Genomic DNA, 20,186 nt, shown 5'->3' with positions numbered 1-20,186 from the left:
CCCAGGCAGCCCGGGATGGGCAGTGGGAAGGGAGCCAACCTCCCACAAAGCTGTGCATGCTTGGAGGCAGGAGCTCCCAGCACACCAGCTGGGGTGTGTTAATAGGACCAGGGATAATGGTTTTAAATTGGAAGAGGCTAAATTTGGGTTGAACATAAGGAAGAAATTGTTCACTGTGGGGGTGTTGAGGCACTGGAATAGGTTATGAGTGCCCCATTCCTGGAAGTGTTCAAAGCCAGGGTGGATGGTGATCTGAGCAGCCTGGTCTAGTGGAAGGTGTCCCTGCCCATGGCAGGGGGATGGGACTGGATGATCTTTAAGGACCCTTCCAACCCAGGCTGTTCTATGATTCTGTGATACCTTGGTGGCCCAGAAATAGCTGGAGTAGAGAGCAGGTGTCCCTGCATTGTTGGGAGAAGTTGGGTGGGCTCTCTGGAGCAATGGCTGTCTAACCCTCTTAGAAAAATCCAATTTTCAACAGTGGCACTTCTTTCACAGGAACAGTCATTTTTAGACCTGTTAATGTCACTGATCTGTGGCAGGAATACAGTTTCTCTGCAGTTTATCAAGAGCCAACTCGCCAGATCTTCAGAGAGTGTGCTAGTTTTCAGCAGCTCTCAAAGACCTACTGGGAGGAACAGAGGAGAGCAAAAAAAACAGTGACCCCAGCACCACAGGGGGCCACAGTACTCTATATTCTTTTGTAATCACTATAGTGGTTTAGATTTTCTTTGAACTTGGATTTCATTCTTTCAACTAAGACCTTCCTTCTGTCAAGGTCCCCAGAGTCTCTGGCACATGTGGGGACAGCTCCCCCTTTGTGAGCACAGGGCCAGCGGATTGCTGCCTTTTTGGATGGCCTCCAATGACATAGCAAACAGGAAAGCCACACTGCTGTCAGACCACGCAGTGACAGGAGCAGGCAGGGACCAGGGCTCTGCCTCCCCCAGGTCACTCTGCATGTGCCCTGCCTGCCCTTACAGAGCTGCTCTCAGGCTGCATTCGGTGACTGGCCCAGTAACAGCTCTACAACCTATTTCAGACTCTCCTAAAGGAAAGCATAAGTATTCACAATTACAGAAACTGACTAATTAAAAAGAACACCTAAGCAGAACATACTGTTAGGCTAAAAAAAAAAAAAAAAAAAAAAAAAAAAAAAAATCTCTCTACTGAACACAGCAAAGCACTGAGCTGCTTTATAAAATAACCAAGAGACAAGCACATTTCTGTACCTGGAACAAAGGTGCAGTGGGTTTCACAGATAACCTTTCCAGCATCACCAACAGAAAAGGAGGAGCTGCAGAAACACAGGAAAGTCCAGAAAGGAGTGATGCAGCTGGGAGAGTCACTGCACCAGGGAAAAGGTGCAAGAAAGAAGTTTGGGATGCAATGAGGGACCTCACACTGTGGTATGGTCTTGTTGCAGGCTTTCTCTGTGCCATAAAACAATGTGTGCTCAGCACTGAGCTCAGACCACAGAGCCAGCCAGCACTGACAGCTCACAGCCATCTGTCTTATTCTCATACCATGCAGAACGGGACGGTGGTACCCAACCAGATTCCCAGTCTGCCCAAGAATTCATGGGGACTGTGTTCCTCCCTCTGTGTCAAACCTGCACCCAGCTCCACACCAAAAAGGGACAGTGGCAGTGGGGCTGGTGCCTAGGAAGCCACAACTACAGTTTAATTACCTGGTGTCAGTGTAATTCTGCTTTTGGTCCATCCTTTGCTCACAGAAAACAGGACACGAGATCTTTTGTAAGTAAATAATAGTATGAAAGCAGTAGCTGTGCCCATGACAGATTTCAAGAGAAACTTCTTGAATTAATGGTTTTTACAAAAAAAAAAAAGGACAACTGCACTATAGAGATCACGCTGCCACATTTCAGGGAGTGAATGCCGATATCCAACCAGCTGAATTATTGGAAAGTTCATTTTCTTTTCATGGTATTTCTCTATAACCACCATCAAATCACAGCTGCTTGAAGGACAAAAAAAATATTTGGCTTGCCCCTAAAAAAATATTTGACTTCCTGCCCCTAAAACAGTTTGCTGGAATTAAGCAGAGTTCTGGAGAGTCTCTTATTCATCATTTTGGAAACCACCCTCCTGCTCAATACCCGCAGCATAAGACAGGATAGCTAGCAATGGCTTTTGAGGTGACACTATTAATCTCCATTAATAAACCAGCAAAAGGCTATTATTTTTAACCAAATCACTACATTATTCATCTAACAAAGACAAATGCTACATGCTGCATTTTGCACTAGTCCAAAAGGAGCAAGAGACCCTTGCTGAAACAGAGCCTCTGCCCCAGCAAGGGGGGCACAGAGGCCCACAGGCCTGGAGCTGTGCCACAGGAACCTCATGGAGCTGCCCACCACATTTGCCAACTGCCTGGCACAGACCACATCCACAGCAGGCTTCCCCCTCACCTCACTCTGGACACAGGACATGACAATTATTTGCACAGGGTGAAGTGGATTTATCTGGGCAGTGATAACCACCAGAAGAGAAGAGTCACTCTGAACTCAAGAGATGCTATAAGAGAAACTATTAAACCTAAGGTATTTTCCCCAGCTGGCACAAACTCTCCCAGGAAAGGGTATGCTCCAGCTTCCTCAAGTTTTCTGCATGTTTTAAGATATGCCCATTGCCTTCTGCACGCATCAGCACACAAAAGTCATCAGTTTCCTTCTACACCTGAGGACTGAAGCAGAAAAGGAGGAAGGCTGCATTTGACAGAGGATCCCAGGACAGCCTGGACTCTGAGATGTGGCTGAGGCTTTGCAGCTTCCTCCTGGAATGTCTCACCATTTCTTCAGCCTGGAGGTTGCTGGGTTTTGAGTCATGATTTACTCTTACTGCAGACATGGAAGCGATTTGCCTTCTCACAGCCAGAGCCTGCCTGCCTCAAGCTGCCTTGCCAGATGTGAATGGAAGGTAACAGGCAGATGGGCTCACAGGTTAAACTTCAAAACCAGTCAGAAGATATGCAGATGATCTCAATCCAGAGGTGACCCTGGGGCAGGACTCAGGTCATGAGATGGAAGATGAAGGATGTTCAGTACAGCTTTCACAGCTGGAAAGGGAAAATCAGCCAGAGCTGTGGCCTCAGCTGGAGGAGCACACCAAGCGTGCAACCACCCCGCAGCACAGGCCACCTCTGCAGCATCAGAATGGATTCACTCTTCCAGTGTCCAGACTTCAAGAGGATCAGTGCTCATTGGTTTGCAAGACAGCTCAAGCTGCTGCTCAGCCCAGGGTTTGGCTGTACAACCACACAGGGTGGTGTGTAACAAGCAATGCCACTCGGACTGCAAGATGAAGCATTAAGCCAATAGACATGTTTGAGCACAAATCCATTGTCCTTCAGAAAATGATTCCCTGTCATGGATTCAGAATGGCTTTAAGACAGGAAGACTTGCCCTCAACAATGCTTGTGTCAGCAAAGGGGTAATTGGGAAGGCTTCCTTGTGTGCAGGCTGTTTTCTCTCACTGGATGAAGCTGTTCCAGACTCCAGCCCCATTAGGATGTGGACTGAGTGCACCTCCTGGCTGCACGGAACAGCTCAGACCACATCTTGGGTCTAAGGAAAAGCAGAAAGGTAAGCACAGACTGAAATCCATTGCCATGTTTCACATAAGCAAAGTCAGGGAAACAAAATAAAAATCAGCAAAAAAACAGCCAAAACAAGTATTCTTAGGGATATAATTGGATGCTCTGAAAAATCTTCCTTGAAAAATAGTAGGGATAGGTAAGACATCTTCCCCTGGAAGACAAAAGCATTGTGGCAAACTGCAGAGCGCAGGGGCTGAAGTTTGTGCTGTTCTGCCAGAGCATTAAACCTGCACATAAGCTTTCCCTTCCAGTTGTTCTCCTGAGGGGGAAGCAGAACAATCCATGAGATCTCTTTTCACCTTCCTCACACCTGAAAGAACAATGTGCTCTTCTGTGGACAAAGCCTTGAGTCACCGCTCCCAGGTGACTCCCTGAGAGCTCTGCCTGTACTGACTGAGCCACCTTGCAGTGAAAGGCTGACAAAAAGCTGCAATCATTACACCTGCTCCCTTTCTGCTGGAAATAAATATTTCTGCAGTTCAGGAACTGGTCAGATGGAAACAGCATAAAAATGTAGATAGTTGCTGCTGCTGTCACCATCACTGGACACCTCCTGCCCAGCTGAGACTGGGAGGCAATACCCAGCCTGCCAGAGGCACATCCCCACCCCAGCAGAAGAACTGAGTCTAGCACAGCCACCTTGAGAGTTAAATTCTGGTCTCTGCCTTATTTCCAGCATTCACTCTATGCGCAGCTTGTGACACTAACGGAGCAGCACCCAGCACATCCCTTCTGCTGACAGCTGCTGGAGGCTGGGCTGGAAGTAGTGTGGAGCTGGGAATTGTTCCCAGATAGCAGAGAGAAGCCTCAAGGCCTGGTGGGGGTGTGCACCTCCTACCAAAAACTTATGAGTGGTGTAAAATCATAAACAACTGAGCACTGGCCAATTTACAACAGGATCCAAAAAATCCTGCATTTACAGGTAAGTGAATTAGCAAGCCCCAAGTCTTCCACTGGCCTAGACACACAACCTAATTCTGAAGGATTTACATGGTTCTGGAATGGACACCTACGAAACCTGAAAATCCATGATTTTTTTTATGACTTAAAACCAGTCACATTACATACATTTTATTTAATAAAAGTTAAAAACACGTACAAAAATGCAGTTCCATTTCCGTAAAATATAGGCTCAAAATAAAAAGACTGAACAGTAGAGTTCAGGCAGTAAAGTGCAAGGACAGCAGCTATGCCAGTCATGCTTAATCCATAAATAACCCTTACACAGCAGGAAGGAACAGAGAGAGCAGACAGAGCCACACCGCGGCACAGCTATTCACGCACGTCCACGAGAGAACGATCCACACACCCCAGAACGGCTGCCAGAATTGCAGGCCAGGTACACCCAAACAAGGAGGGAGCAGTTGCTTTTCCACATCGTGACACACATACATGACACACTTTTAAGAAGTCTATTCTCCAAGTCCACTGTTTTCCTCCCCCCATAATGCAAAAACCATGACAATTTATATAATTATGACAAGAGTTTCCAAATTGTTTTCTCAGGTGAGCACCATAAATAGTCTGTAAAAAAATGAAGTGCTAAACTGGCTACTAAACTGAGACAGGACATGCTTCTCCTGGTTAAAAGCATGCAAAAACAGCATCCAAAAGTCAGACTTCTTGTTCTGAGGGATTTCTGAGGAGGAAAAAAAAAAAAATAAGAGCAGCAACATCTCTTTGTTCACCACAAAAACTTGGAAAACTAGGTAGCAACAGAGAACAGCAACACCACAAGGATCCACTTCACCAGGCAAAGAGGTTCCAGCTGAGCCCTTAGGAGAGTCCAAAGCAAGGCCCACACACACTCACTGGCACGTACACTGGGCTCAGTGGGATTACAGCGCCTGTCAGTGAGCAGGGTGTGGGCCTTTACAAGGTCAGGCACAAAAACTTCAGTACACCTAGCACAATACTCCAATTTAGTGCAGCTTGAAAACTTACTACTGTTAATTATAACTATAGACTTTAGTGTAAAAAATAATGACATAATCTGCTTTAACTGAAACAGGTCTCTGCCAATTTCAGGGGAGTGCCAGCTGAGGTTGGCAAGTCAGCACTTCCATAGATGAGATCCGTGCTTTGCCCACACTGGGAAGCAAGACCAGGATTTCAGAACAAAGCAGTAGGAGAGAGAGTGCATTCCCAGTTATCCACAGTTCACGCATATAGGAAGAACAATCCTCCTCAGTGCTCAACTAAGCTTCAGTGCAGGAGTGGCTGAAGGGAGAAGAGGCCAGAAGGAATAAGCACTCCAGAAATATTTCATTCAGGGGGGAGGAGCTGTCTCCCAGCAACACACCTGGTGCTTTGCTGTCCTGTCAGCGCTGCTACAGTACATACACACTCCTTCTGCACCTCGGGAATGGAGCAGTCCCATTGTGCTGCGGACATTTTGTTACTCACACCATGCTATTACAACACAGCACTCCTGCAGCCACTGGTTCCATTTCTTAACTATCATTACACTTCGTGTAAAAGAAAATCCATTCAACAGGGAGAGTGTATTGTTTAATAGAAAAGGGTGATTTTATACAAAGTACTGTGGAGAAGTATAAGGCCACATGAAGAGCATCATCAAGTTGACATGGTGGCTATTTCTTAACTCAAGACACAATTAGTACTTCCTCTGGTGCATTGATACAGGTAAAAGAAAGTCTTGAACAATTTCCTATAAGGTGCACAAGCATCCACAATACAAAAAAAACCCTTTAATTTTTTTATTTCTCCTCTACTCAAAAAAAAAAATATAAAGAGAGAGCCACTAATTTTTAATGGGCTATCTTGCCATTTTCACATTTTTCAGTTTATTTTGATATGTTGGTTTAGTAGGACCAAAAATAAAGCATAATTTTTAGTGTCAAAATTTCTAAACAGTGTTTGTGCTTCTATCTCCATCAGAGCAGTCTGGCTCCTCAAAACTTTGCTCCAGTGGAATGTGGTCTCAAGAATGCTTCTACCAACAGCCACATCAGCTTCTACTTGCAAAGGGTATGAACTCATAAAATGTTGAGGATTTCAGCACTTGTATTCTCAAATAAGGTCATTCTGGTTTGGTTTGTTTTAAAAATTACTGACTCGCTTTGATCTCCAATGTACCTGCATAAGGAGAGTGTAAGAGCACTAGCCCACTGCAGGATCAGGATCTGCAAGTGTGAAAACACCAACCAATACGAGTTATCAAATGGTTAAGTGTTTATAAAACACTCTGAATACAATAGTTTAGGTTTACTGAAAAGGAGTTTCCAAAACTCTGCCTCTCATCCAGCACAGCCCTACTAATGCAAGTAATTTGCCTGCATGACAAGACCAAAATGAACAAATACAAAATATATTTGGTATAGAAAATAGTACTATAAAAATTAAAAACCACCCTGTTTTACTGTCCATCAAAATATTAACAGCAAGCATTACAACTACAATTTTTTTAACCTATTGCCAAAATAATTTCCAAGGAGTTCTACTTTCCTGAAGTGCTGGTGATTGCAATTGCCCAAGTACTGAAAAAAACCAACAGGGAAGGGACGAGGAAATATGATAGATTTCTCACATAGCACTATCAACAGAGGACCTAAACTGCAGGAAACTAAAGTACACACAAACATGGGGAAAACAAAAGCCATTGCCCATTCTGCCGTTGCCATCGGAGCTCTTCCTGATCTTCAGAAAGTTTGCAGAAGGTGCTTCACTCTAGCCCTGGCAGACAGGTGATGGCACGGGGATGAGCATACTCAGAGCGCTGCTGCTCCTGGGTTTCTCTGCTGTGGCAATTCTGCTGAGTTTGCCAACCTCTGTCTGCCAGCTGGGGGTCTTCTTGGTGGTCATGTGGCGGCGGGTGTGCTTGGTCAGGTGATCGCTGCGCATGAAGCGGCGCTCGCACACCGGACAGGAGAACTTCTTCTCGCCCGTGTGCGTCCTGCGGTGCCGTGACAGCTCATCCGAGCGGGCAAACTTCTTGTCACAGCCGTCCCAGTTGCAGCTGAAAGGTTTTTCACCTGCAGGACATAAAGGAAGCATTTGTTACTTTGAGAAGCTGTGTTACAGTCTTATCAAAGGACTAACTTAAAACCTGCTTTGCAAAAACGAGTGAGTTCCACAGAACTGCTCATCTGTGCAGTCAACGTAAGATTAAGCTAAAGTTCTGTTCCAGAGAAAAATAACAGGTATCATTTCTACTTATTTCCTTCTATCTCTCTTTAAGTGTTCTTTAATCAAGTCTGGTTTTTCAGTTGTCCAAAATCCCAGTTTAAAGAAATAGAGCCTTCATAAAGCTGCCTTATCTGCTGACTGAACTAGAAGCAAGCCCCATCCCCGTATATCCGTATCTCTCTGGCTGCAGCATGTCATCCACAAATACTGCGGGTGAACAGGAAGCCTGGAATGGAGCCTTGGGGTCCTGCTGCTCCATTGAGCCAGTCCCACACACAAACACGTACCAGTGAGCACTCCCGAGGCAAAGCCTGTCCTGCCAGACAGACCCCACAGACCAGGAATGGCAGCAGTCAGCACGGCTGCCCACATCAGCTGCTGCTCATCCTGGGCCACTGTTGAACATCCCACCTGTCCTGAACAACCACAACTGCAACTACTGTCTGCAACTCCCACAGGGCTCCAGATAAACATCTACCACGTGGCCCAAAATTATGGCGACACTTCGGAGCAGAAAAGAAGGGGCCTGCAGAAAGGAAGCCCCACAGGAGTGTTCTCACTTCAGGTACTGAGAGTAAAGTCTGTGTCTTCTGGATGCGCTATGATCTAGCTAATCAGCATGCAGGGAAAAGGCAGAAAAAGAAAGCTGAACTACTCTTCCTCCCGGTCCTGTAATGGGAATTGGCTAGTGAGGGGTCAGCGTGTTTCACATGCCACTGATTGTTAATCACGATACAGGGACACACACAGGCTCCCATGTGCACAAAGCAAGGCACTTGCTGATAGTCTGTTTATCCTGGAGCACCAGGTTTAATTCAGCAGCCTCTCAAGCCAGAAGCAGAAGCATCATTCTACCTCTGAACCATGGTTTACAAGAATTACCAGCTTCATGTAAAGGTTAAGCTCTTTCCCTAAAGGAACTGTAAAGACAAGCTGCCAAACTAATGCAAATGCTGTCATGCAAGCTGACATCCAATAAACCAGTGACTGTGGGGTAACAGCAGGTAGGGGAAAGAAGTCAAGGAAAACAAAAAATAGACAGAACTATTCTATACCAATCTCCCACTATGCCTATCCTTCAACATCAAAAATAATCCCTGAGAACTCAAAGTTAGTTTTAATTCAACACGATCCTGGAAGCAGAAAAAGGGTAAGTAAAACACATATAGACTGTTTCCCCACTGACCAAATTTATGGAGCAAATCACTTAATATTAATTACAATCAATTTTCATTTACCTCTAAAATTCCCCTTCTGCTACTGAATAAACGGTTACATTCCTGTAGGAGCTCTACTTCCTAACACAGGAAAATAACCCAAAATCTCAATGCATTCCCATTTAGCCTATACAAAACTCTGGGGGAACAAAAACAAAAAAAACAAACAAACAAAAAAAAACAAACAAAAAAAACCACCAAAAAAACCCCAAAACAAACAAACAAACAAAACAACCCCCCCCCCCAAAAAAAAACCCAAACAAATATAAAAAGCAGTTTCTGAGTTTCTCTTTTCTTTTACTCACACAACAATTAAGACCAACTACCTGTACTGTACTGTGTTTTGCTTACACCAGACCTCCCCATGCTCCAAAACAAGGGACTTGCACAATTCATTTCAATCTAGTCCAGATGGCAGGATTCCACTTAGATCTAAACACATGCACACAGATGGCAAAGCTTCACTCCAACTAAAGCCTGTGAAATTCAACTAACACTACAGGGTCAGCTGAGGTGTCAGAACAAAGTATGTCTTGTTTTGCTTGTCCATGAAGAATGAACATTCCTTCCATCCCTAAGATGAGCAAAAACTTCCCCATCACTTGCTTCTTCCCTTTCCCACCCCCCTCCATGCAAAAAACATGCATTTCAGCACCCCAACACAAGCCAGAGCCCTCTCGTACACACCAGTGTGGGTGCGAAGGTGGGCTTTGAGGTGGGAACTTTTGAAATAGGTTTTCTTGCACCCAGGGAAGTCACAAACGTAATTCCTCCGCCTGGAGAAGTCCATCTGGGGGGCACAGGTCTGACCAGAAGCGATGAACACAGGAGCAGGGGCGAGGGGCAGTAACTTGGTGCTGCCAACAGTCACCACGGCCTGCGGGCACTGCGGCGTCTGTGTGACAGCGGGCTGCGGAAGAACCAACATGACAGTCCCCTGAGGCACAGAAGGTCCCATGAGCACAGGCTGGGAGAGCGGGGCTGTCTGCGGTAAAATAGGTTTCATGGGAGTTGAGAGTGCCGGAGTTGAAGGCTTGACATAGGCATTAATCATGCTGCTTTGTCCATTTAAAGGGATCATTTGACAGAGAACCTGGGGGCTTGAGACAGGGGCAGGTGTCACTGGGGTAGCTCTTTTTTGCAAGTCACTCTCACAACTCTTTGGTAAGTGTGTTTGTGGCGAAACTGGCCGGACTGGTAGCTGCCCTTTATTGGTCACAATATCACTGGAGTCATGTGCATAAGGCTGATGTACTGGAGAGGTTTTGTTGATTAAATCATCCGCAGCCCACGTGTCCTGTGGCAGTCTGGAATGTTTTCGGTCATCCGCTCCACACCAGTCTCTGGAAGTGCTGTAGCCTGAAGTTACCTTTGTTTTCTCTTGCACAGCAGGAATGTGATGGTAAGCAGAACTATCACCTGTGTAACGTATGACACTTGTTGCCATGGCCCTGCAAGGCTGAGGTGTGGAGAATTCAGAGATCACTGGCTTCTGACTGCACTGTCGTCCCACGCTGGGAACAGATGGCTTGGTTATGGGAGAGGCACTGGTCGCTGATGTGACTGAGCAGGCAGCTGTATTTGCCATGACAGTCCTTGGTTTGGAGTAGGTCACTTGTGAGGACAGGAGCGTAGCTGCCGACATCTCAACAAAGTCAGGGCTGTGCGGAGGGGTCATGCACTGCAAAAAAAACCCACACCAGTGGGGATCAGTGTAATTCCATAGCACACTTTTCTCCTATTTTTACTCCGAAAAATAAAATTACATGCCCTCTCCCAGCATCTCAGAATGTGCCTCTTAGGACAAACTGAATAAAGTATACTGCTGTGGTTTAATCCCACATAACAACCAAGTCCCATGAAGCTCACTCATCCTCCACCCCAGATGGATGGGAAGGAGAATCAGAAAAAGGTAAAATCTATGGGTTGAGATGAGAACAAGTTAATAATTCAAGTACAGGAAAATACAATAATAAAAATATTAATTGTAATTAAAATGTAGATAAAAAGAGAAAAATAAAGAGAAACAAATGATACATAGTACAACTGCTCACCACCCACCTGGCCTGATCCCAAGCAGTGACTGGCCCCTTCTGGCCAACTCCCCCCACTTTATACACTGAACACGATGCCCTGTGGTATGGAATATCCCTTTGGCCAGTCTGGTCAGTAGTGTCCTAGCCATGCTCACGAGGTTTCTCCTCCTCGCTGGCAGAGCAGGAGACACTGAGAAGTCCTTGGCTTAAATGTTGCTGAGCAGTGCTTCCTCTAAAGCATCAGTGTATTATCAACGTTATTCTCATCTTAAATCCCAAACACAGTACTGTGCCAGCTACTAGGATGAAAATTAACTTTATCCCAGCTGAAAACTGGACAATATCCACCCCATATTCTATGCCATTTACATCATACCCACACTTTTCAATACATCCCAATTAACCATCATTATTTTTCATGTCTTTTGATACAGGTATCATTCCCTTAATCTATGAGCCATCCTTCTAAAACATCTGTTGAGCTCATTCATGCATCACTTTGGGCTCCAATTCATGGCAGTTCTTCAGGGCAGGAAAGATGGTGTGTTATGTTGGATTGCTGCCTATTGAAGTTAGTTCTCATTCCACCACTGCTGTGTTTGTCCAGTTCCATCAAAGTTTGTTCCTCATTAATCTGGGTGACTCCTACTGTAATACACTTGGTGTTGCGTGTAGCCAGCTCAGCAGTGGTGACATGAGTGTTATAATGGCAATTAACATCATACAATCTAAATCACTGGCTGTTCTCACGCTGAACCAGATCCCCTGGAACAAAACTTTGGACTTCCCTATCCTCCCACATTACCCACCAAGTGCACCAAGATCCTTGAGCAAAAGCAATCCCATGGATGGGGTTGTCACTGCCTGATGTAGGAATAACTCCAGTTGTTTTCCCCAGAAGCTTTTTTGGGTGTATTACAGGGACTTCATCCCCTTCTACACTATGTAAAAGTTTTGCTTGAGCACAACTGGCCCAGCTGGCAGATCCTCTAGTGCTGACTGCCCAGGTAGCCTTTGCTAAATGTGTATCCCATTGTTTGAAGATCCCATCACCCATTGCTCTCAGTAACAGTCTGTTCTATCATTCAATTTTCCTGGAGACTGGCATATGATAGTGCATGTGATAAACCCACACAATGCAATGCTCTTCAACCCAGGTGTCTGTGAAGTTGTTTTGGAAATGAGTCCTCTTGTCTGGCTCAATTCTTTCTGGGATGCCATGCTGCCATAAGACTTGCTTTCCAAGGCTCAGGACAGTGTTCCAGGAGGTGGCATGGGGCACAGAATAGGGTTCCAGTTATCCAGTGGTTGCTTCCACCATCATATGGTGCTTGCCTTGGTGGGTTTGTGGGAGTCCGATAGAGTCCATCTGCCCGATGTCCCATATTTATATTTCAGCCATTGTCCTCCACACCAAAGAAGCTTTAACTGCTCATCTTGAATAACTGAAGTGTATGTTTCACAATTATGGATAGCCCTACAAGAGTGTCCATGGTCACATCTACCCCTCGATCATCACCCCATCTACATGTTGCATTTCTTCCTTGATGACCTCGGGTGTCGCAGGCTCACCAAGCAATAAATAATTCACTCTTGTGAGTCTTGCCAATCCAGATCCACCTGAGCCACTTCAATCTAAAAAGCCTGATCCTCCTGTTGGTTGTTCTGATGTTCCTTGGTGGCCCAACTCTTGGGTACGTGAGCATCCATGTGACATACCTTCACAACCAGGGTCTCCACCCAGGCAGCAGTATCTTGGCACAAGGCAGCAGCCCAGATGGGTTTACCTCTGCTCTACTTCCATCACTGCAACCACCACCACAGGGCACTTGCCTCCACCCGTGAATCAGTACAGAGATAAAGCACTGGCTGTTTTTCTTGTTCAGCAGTGTCTAAAGCCAATGTTCACCTCTGCAAAGTAACTCCATTCACATTCTCCTTCAGCAGTTTCTGTAATTTTTTGTAGGATACGCCATACAGCCACTTTTCATCCTCAATGCTTGCCTACAATACAGCAGGAATCAAACGTTCCTCATTTTTTGGTAACCTATTATACAATAGAGTCTCTTCAGCACATGTCATCTCCTCATCAGGTGGCATCCAGGAGTCTACCTTCTCACCAATCCCAGGAGTCTTGAAAGTAATCACAATGACTGAGGTTTCCTATTTGAGCACCCAGTGTGACCAGCAAGACCCACTTATTCCACATAGCATCCATTCCATATTCTACATGGTGTGCAAGACACCCATCCTTTGCAAATCCAGACCAGCACCAGGAATCAGGATGCCAGGGGAAATTGTGCTTCAGTACCAATCACTTCCAAAGCAGCTGGAACCTCTTTGTAAGCTGCCGGTATCTCTTTTAGAGCTGGAATACAGTGGGCTTCTGATCCTCTGTACCCCCAAATCCAAAACCCTAGAGGTTGACCCAGTTCTCACCTGTGCTTTCTACCACAGGATCCAGGGAGGGCTATTTTCCTTGTCTGTGGTGTAGAGCGCATTTTTTGTATCTTGTCCTGCCTGGACTGGCCCAAGGGCTGGGGAAGAGTTAAATTTATGCATTAATTATCTCCTGTTTAATTTGTTCAAAGGCTTGTTGTTGTTCAGGGCCCATTTGAAATCATTTTTCTTCTGGGTCACTTGACAGAGAAGGCTGTCAATCAGACTGTAATTTGGAATGTGCATTCTCCAAAAACCCACAATGCCTAAGAAAGCTTGTGTTTTTCTTACTATTTGGTAGAAATGTATCTGTTGTTTTGCTAATCAAATCCATTGGGATCTGATGACATCCACCTTGCTATTTTATTCTTAAAAACTGGATTTTCTATGCAGGTTCCTGGACCTTACTTTGTTTTATGGCAGCTTTCAGAGAGATCTGGACTATTTTCTTCCCTTTCTCAAAAACTTCTGCTGCTGTATTGCCCACAATGGTACCATCAATATAGTGCAAGTGTTCCGGACCAGTCCATGGCAAATGGTTCAAATTTCTGCCACGTGGGTTGGGCACACTGACTTCATCTGGATCTGTGGGTGACTGTGCCCTGCTCATGTCATAATAAACCCCCTCTGGTACAGCTAATTCCCTCACGTACCAGATATATCTCCCCACAGTAGCCCACCTGCCTAGGTGACATTACATCTTTCCTGAAGGGATACCTTTCCTTCACTCCTGACCCAGTTGCCTCCACAGGCTGAAGACTTGTGTCATTTTTCCAATTGCCTCGTCAGTGCTCTCATCCCTAGGAAGTCATCCCAACTGCTTGGCTTCCCTGTCTCCTAATTCTAGGCTACTAGCCCCACTGGAGCAGCCAGGTGATAATGTGCACACCTGGGCAGCAGCTGAAACCTCTTCACATACCCCACAGATCCCTCAGGGACAGGGATTGAGTGGTTACCTCTTGTTCTGTCTCTTCCTCCATCCCGTTTTTGTGATGGCCCTGCTTCATCCTCCTTCACTAAATGAGCTGACTTTGGTGTTCATTTCCTCTTGTGTACAAGCACAACTGATAATGGCACAAGCTCATCCTCTGGGTCAGCCGCATCATCCCTTGCTGGGGTCTGAGCAGCCACAAACCGTTGCTTAACCCTGAACAAGACCCGAACCACATTCCCAGTTCCTGGTCATTCACGGACCATGGTTTCAGCATCACAAGGATATCCAAAATTTCAAAAAATTCCCATGCCTGGAGAAGAAGGGGAAGACTGTGTGTGTCTTCTACACAGGTTGGCTCTCCGAGGCAGAAAGGCAAACAGTGTTGCTATTAGCAGTTTCTAAGAGATGGTTCCCCAAGTACAGAGGTGATGACCGAGGGGCTGACAGTATGAAAACCAGATCAGTTTCAAGGCCAGCAGTTCTGTGCTATCACATAGATCAGTGTTACCAAGTACAATAAAATGATAACCTTAGTCCAGCCTCCAGAAATTATACCATAACACTAGGGGGAACATACACAGGAAGTGAATTGTTACATAACACAACAATTCTGATAACAAATAATTCAACACTGTGATCAACAACTAATAAGATGAATCCTGATAACAAATTTGTTTCAACATGGTCTGGTTAGATCTGTCATGGAGGAGAATCAGAAAGATAAAACTCATGTGTTGACACAAGAACAAGTTAATAATTGGAATAAAGTAAAATATAATAACAACAATTGTAATTATTATTTACAGGGAGATACGAAAAAGAGAGAGAGACCAATAAAACCCAAGAGAAACAAGTGTTGCACAGTACAAGTGCTCATCACCCACTGACCAATGCCCAGGTGCTTCCCAACATCACTGGTCATGCCAGTTTTTATGCTGGGCATGACACTCTGTGGTACAGAATATCCCTCTGGCCAGTTGAGATCACCTGCCCTGGCCACACTACTTCCCAGCTTCCTGTGCACCTCCTCACTGGCAGAGCATGGGAAACTGAAAAGTCCTTGACCTGGGGGGTAAGCACTGCTCAGCAACAACTAGAACATCAGTATGTTACCAGCATTATTCTCATTCTAAATCACAAACACAGCACTGTGCCAGCTACTAGGAAGAAAATTCTATCCTAGCCAAAACCAGGACACCACATTGCCTTATCTCATGACCATTCTGATTATGCTTAAAAGCATATTAATAAAAGGAAGGCAGTGAGGCAGCTGTAAACCTGCACAAAACACTGCAAGTATACTCACTGCACCACAAAACAGTCTTTCATTCCTTTCTCCTCAGCAATGGGCACAGCTGTAAGAGGCTATAAGCAGAATAAACAGACCAACAACAGGTAGCAATACTCTACTTTTCTATTTCAAGCTCCCAGCAAGCCCTAGATCTTTTCTCAATGATTACCTCATCGTTTCATGGCTACCTTTTAGATAAATACAAATGAAACTGCTCTGTCCCTTCTTATTCATCCATTTCTCTCTATGCTGTCTTCCTGCATCACCTCTTCTTCCTCCTTTCCCACTGAAAGGTATCTCCTGTGCTGCTCAAGAGACAGTGTCAGCACTGAGCAGCAGGAGATATTATGGCAGCTGCTTGTCAGGCTGCTCTTATCTCAGCCTCTTTCCTCTATTATTCCCCTTTTTCCTGGCAACTGCATGCTAGAAGCCTACTGGCTGAAATGGGCCTTAACCATCTAAAACCCTATTGGCACCAAGCCCTTTTTTAATACCTACTTTTGTTGCAACATAAATTGAAACAAAAGAAAAAATATTTGGATTCAACCAACATTAGTCAGCTGGAGTAGACCAATGTCTGGAGAAATAACAGACTACATGTACAAACACATAGTACAGAAACTAATTAAATTGCTTATTTCATAATGGTAGCATGTACTTTCTCTTACAATGACCAGTGAAGCATAACATCATCAAGGGCCTCTTTTTATACAGTGCTTGCAGATATGCTGATGCCAAATCACCAAGGCTCACTCTGCCATTCTTACTCAAAGTGCTCCAAGAAACCTACAATAGCCATCCTGACATCCCTGTCAAAACCAATAACCTGTCAGCAAGGGCTTTCACACCTGAATTTAACAAAAGCCTCTACATTTGCTAAACCAGAGACAGCAAAAAAACAAACTCAACATGCCCACCTCACGACTTTGTGCACACACACAGCACAGGCTATGACAAAGGGACACCTGAGCAAGCCTGTCTTTTCCAGCCAAGTAAAAGCACTGCAGGGATGCGACATCCACGTGTTGAGCATATTTATTTTGTGTTCATGCTTTTCTTACCAGTGTTGATAGACAGTCCTTTGGTAATTCAGCCGTAGCCTCGGCGTGCATTGTGAAATCCCCAGAATCTGAGAAGGGCGTGAGGGGCCTTATCTTTAATATGTCACCTTTCTGTGATCTTTGACCCCAGGAGCTCATACAAACAAGGGCTTCAACAGCTTCAATGTCGTTCTGCTCCAAGGTGCTGCAGGTGGACCTTTCACTGTCATGACGCTGCCGTTCACGAATAGACTCATAGATGTCCACAATGTCAACCTGAGTGTAATCAGATTACTGGCTATTAGGACAAGTCAGAATACAAAACTGACACCACCCACACGCTGTCTGCTCACAATGAAGGTCAACTGAAACAGATCCCATGCCCGTGGCAAGACTTTTACCAACTGGCTCATCTCTCACTCTCCCCCGAGCAGCTCGTCTCCACATTACCTTCTCTTAAAAAAAAAAAAAAGACATGTGATTTTCCAGGAAAATAACAGATGTGTGTGGCTCACATGTCCAAGCTTACTTTCCTGGATGACACTGCTCTGAACAAACAACAAACACACCCCATGCTTGCATACAAGCATAAAAGAGGAAAATCCTGACTTTGAACCTTGTTTAAACAAGGCTGTTTCCTGAATCCAAAAGACTATTCGACACTAATCTCATTCTGGAAACATTTAGAAGATAAATTTCAGCTGGTAAGATGCTTTAAGGTATGATCATTGACTTGGAGTGCTGTACATCACAAAATATTTTTAATCTTACTTTTACTAGAGAAGCCAGGATGGGGAAAAGATGGAAGGAAAACAGTCTTCAAAGTGCAGTGCGAACTGTTTGCATTGTACTTCAGAAAGGCCCGATGCTACATAGGTATCTAAACCTAGCCTGATGCTAGGTATCTAAAGCACACTCAGAGAGAAACGAAGACAAATGTAATCATACTGATTTGTTTCCAATTACAAGCATCACAGAGTATCGATGTGTGCATGTGTATGCATGGGAAACACTTGACTTCTCTGCACAAGGCTATCTAAACTTCACAAAGCTCTCACAGTGCTTGGCAGTGGCTCCAAAAGCTATGCTAGGCTGATGGTTATTACTCACATGCCAGCTCAGTCTCAGCTAGGCATCCAGGCTCCTTCAGTCTTTAGACACACCAACTAACTTGAAGGCTGAGATTCAGAAGTGTGGACCAAGCCTCTTGAACCTATTGCTGCTACACAGAATGTTTATGTACTGCAGGAAAAAGGCTTTAACTCTAAAGGCAACACCACACCATTAGCATGGTCTCAAGCCCTAGAAGGAATTCTACTCATTGGGTGACAGCACGTACACTAATTCTATGGGTTTTGTTACTGAGTTAAATAATGTGGGATGATCCTTATTCAACAGTGTCACAAAGATGTAAAGCTGTATTTACACTCTAGGGATGTGCAGGCAAACATGCTAAACATAATGGATCAAAAACATTTGTACTGCACTCACAGAGGACTTTCACCTAAAACATGAGGTACCAGGCATGGAGATGTCATGATTCGGGGGCTGGAAGGGGTAAAAGCGATTAACACCTTGGAGAGAGACTTCTAAGAATTTCCACTGAAAAACAATGAGAGGAAAGCACGATGTGTGCCTGCAAGCCTGGACCTCAAACCGCCTGTCACACCGGGGCCACGCCAGGCGGGGCTCTGCACTGAGCAGACAGTCTGCCAGTGTTCCTCTAAGCGCGCCTGCAAGCAGCCAAGCCGACAGGTTTCTTTTTTCCAACCCTACGTTTCAGGCGAGCAGCTTTCCCTAAAGAAACATTGAAAAAAAAAGTGCCTCGCTTCCTCAAAAAACACCCCGAAATAAAAAAAAAAAAAAAAAAAACACATAAAAAAAGCTCTTTCTGCAGACGAACGCTGCAGCGCGGGCTCCCCGGCTGCTGCCAGGGAAATGGCCAACCGCGCCGGGCGCCTGTCCTCACGTCACCCCGCCGGGAACTACGTGCGCGGGGTGCCGGCAGGATGGGGACGGGCAGGGACGAGCGGGGAGCGCAGGCTGCCGGCAGGATGGGGACGGGCAGGGCGGGTCTCTGGCGGGAAGGACGGGGCACGGGCAGGGAGCACGGTGGGCGGGCAGGGAGATGCGGGCAGTGCGGGTCGCTCCCGGGCAGGATGGGGGCGGCGGGCAAGGAGGTGCGGGCTGCAGGGGGAGCGGGCGGGCAGTGCCGCGGGGGCAGCGCGGGTCCCAGCGCAGGGCAGCGCCTCCCCCCGCCCGCAGGGGCCCGCTCCCCGCGCCACGGCGGCTGCCCGCGGCCGGGCGGTGCCACCGAAAGGAGGATGGGGCGAAAGGAAGGAGGAGGAGAAGAAGAGGGCGGAAGGCAGCTCCCACCCTGCCGCTGCCACCGCCCCCGCACGGTCGCTGAAGGAGGGCCGCCCCCCTTCCCCGCAGGTGAGCGGAGCAACACCCCCTTCTGAGGGCTCTGCCCTGGCACAGCCGCCCAGTACCCAGTGCCCAACCAAGCCGCTCCCCGCCGGGTGAGTAGCGGTCCCTGCCGAGGCGGCGACGGTCCCCGCACTCCGCCCGCCACCGAGCACGTGCCCGGGCTGCACTGGCGCTGGCTATCCCCCACCGCCCCCTCTTCCCTCCGTCCCTCCGCGCGCCCGGTGCTCACCGCGGGCGCATCTCCCATGTCCGAGCAGGGCGAGCCGTGCATGGCGCGGCTCGAGCGGGCGGCGTTGGCAGCGGCGTTCCCGGGCAGCGGCAGCGGCGGGAGCGGCAGCGGCGCGCACACAGCGGCGGGAGCGGCACCCGCCAGCGCCGCCTCCTCGCGGCCCCGCCCGCCGGGAGCGGCGCGGCCGCGCGCTGGAGAAGCGCTCCGAACGCAGCCTGCGCCAAACAGCGCGGAGGGGACGGCGCGGGCCAATCAGCGCCCGCCGCGGCCCGCGCCCGGCCAATGAGCGGCGGCGGGCGGCGTGATCGCGGCGTGCCGGCGGGAAGGGCGGCGCGTGGGCACGGCCGGAGGGAAGGCGGGGAGGGGGCGGGGCCGACAGGGGCGGGGGAGCGCGCGCTGGAAACTGGGGGAAAGGTCGGGGGCGGGCGGCGGCCGGGAATGCCCGCGCGCGGGGGGCGGGGCCGCCGCTTTTCCCCTCCCCCCCGGCGGTGCGTGCGGCGCGGCACGAGCGCTCCCGCCAACCGCCGCCCGCGTGCGCGGGAGCGCCGCCGTTCCCGCAGCTTCCCGGCGCCCGCCGCCAGCTTCCCGTCTGGGGGCAGCCCCCTGTTCCCGCAGCTTCCCGGCGCCCGCCGCCAGCTTCCCGTCTGGGGGCAGCCCCCTGTTCCCGCAGCTTCCCGGCGCCCGCCGCCAGCTTCCCGTCTGGGGGCAGCCCCCTGTTCCCGCAGCTTCCCGGCGCCCGCCGCCAGCTTTGGTGTCGAGGTCCTGCCTGCCACATGCGATAGGGAAGGGGTCGGGTGCCT

At 47.6% G+C, this 20,186-nt stretch overlaps 1 protein-coding gene across 1 annotated transcript; it reads right to left on the bottom strand.

The window, feature by feature from the left end:
• Positions 1–4,676: 4,676 nt before the first annotated feature.
• On the bottom strand, positions 4,677–19,507 carry KLF11 (KLF transcription factor 11). Its single transcript, XM_053974329.1, has 4 exons — positions 19,387–19,507; positions 16,749–17,003; positions 9,675–10,668; positions 4,677–7,616 (listed from the first exon to the last, which is right to left on the bottom strand). Exons 1-4 carry the CDS (start codon positions 19,426–19,428, stop codon positions 7,312–7,314), a joined length of 1,596 nt encoding a protein of 531 aa, XP_053830304.1. The 5' UTR covers positions 19,429–19,507; the 3' UTR covers positions 4,677–7,311.
• Between the last annotated feature and the right edge of the window lie 679 nt (positions 19,508–20,186).

This window comes from Vidua macroura, chromosome 3 (assembly GCF_024509145.1).
Source record: "Vidua macroura isolate BioBank_ID:100142 chromosome 3, ASM2450914v1, whole genome shotgun sequence".
Lineage (NCBI taxonomy): Eukaryota > Metazoa > Chordata > Aves > Passeriformes > Viduidae > Vidua > Vidua macroura.
The sequence above is the reverse complement of the archived record's forward strand: the minus strand, read 5'-3'. Positions and strand labels throughout refer to the sequence as shown.